This window comes from Thalia democratica, chromosome 8, assembly GCF_965202585.1.
Source record: "Thalia democratica chromosome 8, ktThaDemo2.hap1.1, whole genome shotgun sequence".
NCBI lineage: Eukaryota > Metazoa > Chordata > Thaliacea > Salpida > Salpidae > Thalia > Thalia democratica.
Genome location: NC_139172.1, coordinates 6,534,990 through 6,544,559, shown reverse-complemented (window position 1 = coordinate 6,544,559; position 9,570 = coordinate 6,534,990). Strand labels below are relative to the sequence as shown.

The 9,570-nt window shown below is 28.1% G+C and overlaps 1 protein-coding gene across 1 annotated transcript; it reads right to left on the bottom strand.

Annotated features, from left to right (window-relative positions):
• Window positions 1-224: 224 nt before the first annotated feature.
• LOC145842155 (TBC1 domain family member 20-like) lies at window positions 225-4,036 on the bottom strand. Its single transcript, XM_082949551.1, has 4 exons — window positions 3,815-4,036; window positions 1,545-1,841; window positions 1,347-1,444; window positions 225-961 (listed from the first exon to the last, which is right to left on the bottom strand). The coding sequence occupies exons 1-4, from the start codon at window positions 4,034-4,036 to the stop codon at window positions 445-447; spliced, it is 1,134 nt and encodes a 377-aa protein (XP_082805677.1). The 3' UTR covers window positions 225-444.
• Window positions 4,037-9,570: the final 5,534 nt, after the last annotated feature.

Here is a 9,570-nt window from a genome sequence, read left to right as displayed (position 1 = left end):
ATTTTTTTTCAATATCAGTCAATACCAAACTAACAGAAACTAATTTTTTTGTTATAAATAAATTTATTGTTTCTTTAAGTAGAGTACAAAACCTTGGTATTGAAATTAAACAACCAAGTATAAGAATAGTTTTAATTAAAAATTTAGAAATAACAATTTAGTTAAGAAAATAATATTAAACTTCATCTTTATAACAAATTGTTTTTATATTTAGAAAAAGAAGGTAACAAACTTAAATGTTTGGTAATGCATTGCATATTGCAAAATAAATATTCATAAAATTAACGTTTTTCACCCTATTGCACATTACCAATAACAAATAAATAAAACAATCAGAGATTAATTTTTTCAAAACATTGAGCTTTTATTGAAATTATTTTTCAAAAACACTTTTCCTGGATTCGGAATCTTCAATCAGCAAAGTCGTTGCTTGGCAACGAAAAATCACCCGAACAGAAACTTGGCTATCGTCGGGGCGTTCTCAATGATGACCCCTGTGGCGGCGAGGGCGATCGTGCCAACGATTCCCCCCGTTGCCAGGCCAACCCGCCTCAGCCTGCCCCACCTGGCCGACTTCTCCTCATAGAGGACCACTTTTTCGTCCCCAACTTTTCCATCCCCGCACCTCATTTTGTCCAGCTTGCGACGCGGGTCGCCCTGCAGCGCGGTCAGCCTGTAATCGTGGAAGGTGGTGACCGCCAGGTGGCAGTCCTCCTCCGACGCCAGCGAGGACGGCGGGAACTGGACGAAGAAGGCGCAGGTCTGCGACACGAGATCTTCCAGGGGGAGCGCGGGGTCGGAGGCCGATTGGAGGAGGCTCTTGTACACGTACGGCATCTCGCGCTCTGATTGGAGGATGTCGCGGCTGTTGTTGGCGACCACGTGCGCGGCAAAGTAGACGGGCATGAGGGGGTGGCAGGCCAGGAAGAAGTCGTACAACCTCTCGATGTTCGAGTGCGACCTGCGATCAGTTTATTGTTAAGTAAAATATAACATATCATTTTTAAAAGAAAAAGTATTTTTACTTACAAACTACAACTGAGAGAAGTTTGTACAACTTCAGCCATTTTCAAAGTTAAACAATAATACTTTGCAAAAAAGAACTTATTCTATAAACTTAACTATACTACAAGGAAAATTTAAACTGTTAAAAAACCTTGTTTGCACAGCTTCAAGTATTTTCGATACTAAATATCGTTTCTTTGAAAAGTTAATCTTGTTTGAGCAACTTGTACTTAAACTTCAGGTATTTTCGATAATACCAGGACAAGTAGTTTTTTTATGTAAAAATATTTTTAAAACTACTTCAAACCTGACTACAAAAACAAATAAGATGCAACAATTACTTGAAAACGTGGCTGTACCAGGTGATGAGCCAACTTATGGCAAACGTCATTTCCACTTCAGCTTTCGTTATGAATTCCACTAGTTCAGGGTTTAACCTCTGTTAATAACAACACAAAGTCAACATAAGTTCAAACTAAAACTTTTGAAATGTTAACAGTAAATAACAAAAACAAAAAGTTATAAATTCCAATTCCAACCTGCAAAATGGGCCTGAGGTAGTTTAGTATGTGGCAGGTGCTGTCCATGGTGGGGTCCATGAAATCCCTCAAGTGGTGTGTGGACAGCACTTCTAACGCGGGTAGGGCTTCCGTGGGACCGCACACGAGCAAGAAGGTGATGGCGACGTCGTGGTAGCCCTGGTAGTAGTTCAACGTCGGGTTGAGGTGGAGCACGTCGATGATCAGCTTCGTCAGCTCCTCTTGCGCCTGAGGACGCTTGCTCATCGGGAAGGAATCAGGAAAGTTAGAGTGGCATCTGTCCACGTCCAGTTTGACCTTTGAAATAAACTTGGTATTTAAATAAGATGTATTTTTATTGTTTGAGTGATACTGGAAAGTCTAAAACAAACAAATCTAAGCACTTTTGATTGTTTCAACTTAAAATGATATGATCGAGATAATTTTGATGAAAAAAATTATAGAAAATGTCAACCCTGTTTCAGGGTATTATTTTATTGAAATATTGTTTATAGCACAAAATTAATTATTTTTTAAGAAACAAAAGCTATCTCTACCACTTTCCATTTATTCGTTAATTCAAATCAAATACTACTTATCAACTAGGTTAAAAAACTTTTCATTGTCTTGTTATTTTTTCCTAAACTGTAAGAAAACATGAATTTACAAACGTATTAAAATAAAATTAGCTTTATAAAGCTTCATGACTAGCCTTAGTACCCTAAGTAGCAACCGAAATTAAATAACTTTCTACAAATTTTTGATTTTTATAAAACCATTCTAAATGTTTTATACTGCCTAAAAACATTGAGTAAAGGAAAAACGTTAGTAAGTTAGTTTGTTTATTCAAACTTAAAAAAGAATATTAGTTTACTGTTAAAATCTTACTACAACTTGATGTCTTAAGATATTTTTACCTTGTTCAAATTGTATTTTCAAATACAACCTAAACAAAATTACCACTTTTGAATAAGGTTTTATGAAAACTAGCAGAGAACTTATATTAAACCTTATATCATAATGAAATTGCTTCTAAAGCGAACGAATTAAAGTTCTTAAACCATTTGGTGCTAAATTGTACTCACTGATCTGAATTTTATAGTTAAAAAGTATTTGACTCTCTAAATAAACGCTTTAGATTACATTTTTATAAGTATTGTAACATATAACAGGGTTGCCAAAGAAGAAAAAAATGAAAGACTAAAAATTAGCCTCACTATTTGTAAAACAACCATTCATTTTTGGGGACTCTTTTTTTTAAAGTTGATCTTATTTTGTAAGTTTTATTTTAGCTATAACAAATTTTTAACTGCATAAAAAAAATTACAAGGAACTTTTGAGATATACACAATCAAAGTCAGTGAACTCAATATGTTTCTAATGGAGAGCCCAAAGACAAATTTTTTGTGTCAAATTAAAATTTTACTAATCAACATGTGAAAATTGTTTAAAGTTCCTGGTTTTTCCTAATATTTTAGTGATTTTTAATAAATTCCAGATATTTTTCAAAACATCTTTAATTCCAGGTTTTTCAGGTTTTTTTAGCCAGAATTTTCAACTACAGGTTTAACAGGATTCCAGGTTTTTTAGCTTTAAAAACATCTTTTTTTGTTTTTTTTTTAATTAACTTCTATTCTTAAGCTACAAAAAAAAATTCAACTATATATTTAATGCTTTCCAAAAATTTAAGGTCTATAGCTGATAATTTAGGAAAAGATATATTTTTTTTGTGAATTTCTAAACCTCCAAAAAAACCGACAATAAAAATTTTAGTGGTTTATACCTTTGTATTAGAAACTTATAAAAAAACCTACCATACCTCTAAAGTTTAAAAAATCAATAAAAAATAGCTTATGGTTTATACTAAAAGCAACGGTTAACTTTTTGTAAAAAAAAAATTAAATCCCTATGACTTTAATTATTTTAATAGTGCTAATAACATGTTAATTAATAATTAACTGAAATTAATTAAAGAAATAAAAAAGTGTCCTAGATTGATTAAAAAAATAGTCTAATTATAACAAATTAAATCAAAATAGGTGAGTTTAGCAAAAAATACTAGCTAAGTTTTCTAAAACACATATAAAAACTTTTATATTTCATTTCAATTAGTTGTATGTATCTAAGATTTGAAGACTTTTTGTAATCAATCATTAGTTTTAAACACTTTTTTTTTTTTTAACAAATTTTATATAAAGCAATTGCTTAAATAAATATATTTTTACTAAAAAGCAAAAAAATATATAGTACAAGCAGTAGGGTAGGTTATAAGCTATACAATATAAAGGAACCTGATTGTAATCTTTGTTGGATTTATAATCAAAATCATCATCCACATCAACAAATTTATCAGCCACACCAAGCAAATGAGGCCACACTCTCCTTCTCAACTCACTGTTGATCAGCCCTCCGTAAGATATTGACAACTTTCTTAGCTGTGCTATGTCAACTGGATTGCTATTAAGTGCCTTTCTGATTTCTTTTTTCTTAAGTCTTTCTTTGCTTTTTATCATTATTTCTGAAAAGTGTTAAATATTACATAACTACTATTGATAATGTAGTAATTAATTAATAATAAAATAGTGATATCATTTAGCTGTTTTGTAAATTAAGGCTTGTTTAAACTTTTTATTATAGGCACTTATTAGTTAAAGTAAGTTTATAGTTACGTATAGTTTTAAAAAGATTCATTGTACTACACTTTGAAAATATTAATAGAGCAAAAACTTTATTCAAGACGAAAAACTAGCATATATATATATATACAGCTTATCAGATATTAAAACATCTAAACATTAAAAAAATTCAGCGTGTCAAACCATGTAGAGTAGGGGACAAAAAAAATAGCTTTTAGTTTTGACATGAATTAAGCTTATGATATTTGATAAAATTGTTTTTATCAGTATTTTTATAAGTTTACCAAACTTTTTTTTATTATTTCTAAGCTAGTTTTATTTTGTAGTATTCTATCTAAGTCATAACATAAGTTGCATTTAACTGTTATTAATTTAAGAATTTATTCTTTCAAGACTTTATTTTACAAACTAAGTTTTGGTCAAAAACCTCTTCAGTGCTTAAATAAATCTAATATAGAATCTTATTTAAATATAATCAATCTCCTCTACCAGTTGAGATCTCTTTTTTTGTTTTTTAAAAATCAAAAAATACAAAATTATATTTATTTATAATATACAAACAACTAAAGTTGGGAAAATCAACTGTTTTGTAGATAAGAATCATAAATAAAAATTTTATTCTCCATAATAAATTTAAGAAATATATTTTTGATTTTTTATGACTTTCTTTTAATGCGTTTTGACTTTCTAGTTTACAAATGCATTCTATTTAGTTGAATGTCAAGTTGATAAAAATTTAAAATGTACTTACAAAAACAGACCAAACAATAAGTGGTTTAGTTAAAAACAGCTGCATATAGTAAAACATGTTTAGTTATATTTTCAGTTATTTACTTAATAATTTGTTAAGTGGTTCTGTTGTTTAAGATAAGCTTTTATTCAAAACAAATTAAATGCTATAACTGTTTTTTATCTAAAGTCAACTAATTAATTTTCATTTTAGTCTACTAAAAATTTTAGAACATAACTTTTATAGGGTACTAGTATTTTTATTGTTAATATATAAATACAAGTTCCACACAAGATACATACCAACATTTGTATGATAAGTCAACAGGTCTATCTTATATAAGTATAACTGGTAAAAGACTGCCAACTTAATTGCAACCACTAATTTGTAATGATACAAATAGCCAAGAACTAGAAACTGAAATTATGGGGAAAGGAACAAAAGTTTTCAAAAACAGATGCTACAAAAGTTGTTTATAAAGAATTGTTAGCTCATTATAGAAAATTAATATTGCTCTGTAAAAGTTGCTAGCATTTAAAAATGACTTAAAGAAGTACTTAAGAAGCTACTTGAAAAAATGACTTGAAGAAACAACATCACATGTTATTAGTGAAAAGTATTAATGCAAAAAAAGACACGCACTTATGGCCTAAAAATACTGAAATAATTTAAAAAAAGCTAGAAGAATTTTTTCTACCTCAAAAAACAACATCAACACAACTGACTTGCTGTATCTTGAATGCATAGAAACTTACAGAATAGCTAGTTATGGATTTTCAGACAAAGAAAACATCAGAAGAATGAAAGGCAAGCAAAAAGATAAGTTATGACAAGTCAAGAATTTTCTGATTGGAAATACAAATTTTGATATGTCATCGTTAGCTGAACCTCCTAAGACATATTTTTTAGGTATCAAGTAAGGTGTAGCACAGGGTTCCTAAACTATTTTTTGAAGGGCCCCTTTTTTGAAAATATTAAAAAAGCTATTGCCACCTTTAACAAAATTTCTCAAAAAACTACCATTAAAACACCTAAGACCTTTTTTTTGCCCTTCATCATTAACTCTAGAATATCTATACAAAAATAAAAAATGGTATTTTAGTGTATCTAAAATTCAATCCTGTCCGGTCTTTAAAATCAAAAGAGGAAGACTACCTTCATCCCATCTTAACTTCTAGAATATCTAGTGTAGGTTTGAATTATGGCCTTGTGAATTTTCTTTTTACAGCTTATAGCATCCTAAACTTTTCCATAATTTCTAGTGAAAGTTTCAAAACTACAGCTTAAGGTATCTTTTTTTTGCTCTAAATCATTAATTCCGGAATACTAGTGTAAGTTTAAAATTATTACCTCATGCCGCCCCTCTTTTATCCCTTTGCTACTCATGGCCCCCTAAACTTCTGTAATGGCCCCAAGGGGGCCACTTGGCTAACTTTAGGGAACCCTGGTGTAGCAGCTCCTGGCAAAGACTTGAATTTAATTAACACACTTCAAAATTACAAAAACAAGCAAACTCTGCTTTAAATACCATTAATCTCAATTTTGGAAGAGAACTAGTTCTTTAAAGTTTGTTTGACTATAATACTTTCTATCAGTAAAGGCTAAGGTTTCTGAAGCTTTGGGTTCTTAAATAAGACCAAATTAGATCACAAGCTTTAGAAATAAGAATGAGTTACATAAACTGCCTATTTGTGTATGACGATAAGAGATATCTAGCAGACTTTGTTGAAAGTTATTTAATGTTTTATTTTTTAAATCTAGTCTGCACTCATTCTTTCTTACTAAATTTTTAAAAAACAAGGATTAATGAGAAATACTTACTACCTATACCTAATAACAGTAGTAAATACATGAGTGTTGTCAGAATGTTGCTGAACTGAACAGGTGTAAAACAGTTTAAAGAAATTTTAGTTATTAAAGAAATGAATATTTGTTTGTAGAAAACATTCAACTTATCAGAGAAGATAGCAAGAAAATGTCCAAGCTAAAAAATAAGAAAAACTTCAAAACCATACTAGTATAAAAATGATTACATCAATTTGTTTTATTTTTGTTTTTAATAAAAATGTCAACAAATGTTTTTGACTCAAGTAATCTTTTGAGAAACAAAGCTATCAATAACTGTTTAAAACACTTTTGTAAATTTCAAAAACAAAAAGTTATTGTAACCACAAAAAATGTACTAACTAAAATTAGCCCCCTGTTAATCTTATAAAAACCTTTATTAAAACGAATTCAAAAGGCATTAGCTCAATTTTGGTAAAAGCTAGGAGGCTAATTGCTTTTTGTTTTTTATTTACAATTTGGTATAAAAAAATTCAAAACACTTCAACAAAACTTTTATTTTTTAATGGCACCAGAGGCTCCCAGAGAACAAAATTTAGAAAATTTAAAAAAATTAAAAAATATTTTTTATTTTTCTGTTTTTTTATAATAAAATTGTTTTTTAATTTTTCAAATTTTGTTTTGGCAGAATTTTCTAAATATTGCAAGGAACGTTTCCTGAAAACTTGAATCAGTTATCTTAAAAAACGTAGGAGAAGATGGATTTTTAGTGATTTCTAGTTATTTGCGTTTTAGTTTTCACCCCCTTTTATGTTTTAGTTCTAGTTATTTGCAAATGTTGTAGTCTCAAAAATTATTTTTAATATAGCAGGTCAATAATGTTAATCTTGCTAATATAGTTAAAACTCAATAAAATAAGACTAAATTGTGTAAAACGTGATATACCCCCTATGCCCTTAGTAGTTTATTAAGGAGATCAATACGTACCTAATTAATCTCAAAACTGAGTTGGATCAAAATTTTATGATAGTTTATAAAACAATTGAATTTGAAAATCATGGTATTAATAATACTAATAAGAACATAAATTTTTTCAGAAATGATCTAATTCTTTAAAAAAAAATATTTTATCAAAAAAAAAAACAGACTAAAACTAGAATATAGTTTGGTAATTTATTTCAACTGATTGTTTGGTTTTAAGCTCTAGAGCCGTTATGAATCAAATTATCTTGTACAACTCTCTGTAATATTAGAAACTGGAACTAGTTTTTTGACTAGGTGTTACATAATTAGATAGAATTAGATTTCTTGTTTACAAAAATCATTTTATTTCTTTTTTTCTTCAAATATTTTAGAAGGTTTCAAAATTCAAATACATTGAATTTTTACTAGTTTTCAGTTTAAAAATTACTAAAAAATCTTTGAAATTTTTACAACAAGTGACTTGCAAAAACTACATAAAGTATCTTCTTTAACTACTTTAGTTAATCTTTTAACCATCTTTCTAAAGTGTGGTAAATATACAATCAGTTCATATTTGGTTCATTTAAGTTTATTTTTAGTAAAGGTATCTTAAGTGTAGGTTTAATCTTAAACCTTTCAAAATAAATCAAGTTATTTATATAACTAGATAATTCAGTTCAAGTACCTTGATAAAAGGTTTAAGTTGTATTAGATATAATATTATAATCATAGACTAGAAATTTTTGTTATAATTGTTACATACAAAAATTTACTACAAATTTTAAGTATAAGATTTTTAGAGTTGCCACAGATGCAGCTGAAAAATTTTTCTTACTATTCCAGACTTTTCTAAATCAAGTTTTTAATCAAAACGGATTAAAAAATACATTACTAAAAACTTTAAATTGTGTTAAGTTCTCAACCTTATTTTTAAAGAGGTTAAAACAATAGTTTTTTTTTGATGGATGATTCATTCATCTTTTGCAAAAGTTAATTTTTTTAGAAAATAACATCAGCAAAATGCAATTATTAGTGCTAAACTTAATTATCAAGAGCATGATTAAACCAAATTTCCTGATTTTTTATTGAGTTTTTTGAAAATCCTCACTTTATCCTGAAATTTGTCTTTTTTTTCATGACTTAACTCAATTTGTGGCAACCCTGCATTTTATAATTTTACATAGCTTATACTTCTATTAGATTTTTATCTTTTTTGAACAACAAAAATTGCTCATATAATTATTCCTAAGACCTGGTAAATTACCTTTAGATTATATGTACACCACTTGGATACAGAATACAGCTTGAAAAACCTGCAATTTAGTTTGCATATTTGTTAAGTCGGCAATTTTTTTTAATACTCTTTTAATGTTATTTTTAATTATAAAAACTCATTTTTTTCTTAAATTTTGGGTAAGGTGGGTTAGGGATAAGCGTATAACCTAACAAATTTTTTATGCTGTCTCAGCTTTTGCAAGTTTGCAATTTTATTTGCAGGTTTTTTGCATCTAGTCCAAGATCTAAATTGGTCCAACTATTACACTTAAAAAATATTACCTAATATTAATATTACATTTACAAAAATACAGTATCTATTAATTCAATAATAAAGAGCAAAGCGGTTGTTTGGCTTTTTGATAATTTTAACTGAAATGATATTGCTAAGTACTTTAATTTTTTTCTTATAATGTTTATAACTACTTCATTCTCAATTAAATAAGCTTTAAAAAAATACTACAAAATTAATGAAATATTTTACATTGTATATAATATTTAGACATAATATTTTCTAATTAAAAGCATAAATTTTACAGTATTTATATTCTTATTTTATAAAAGTGTTCATTTATTGTTAAAATCACTTATTTAAAATTCTTAAAAAATAATTTACAATAGTTTATTTAATTATTCAAACATAAAATTGGTTTTACTG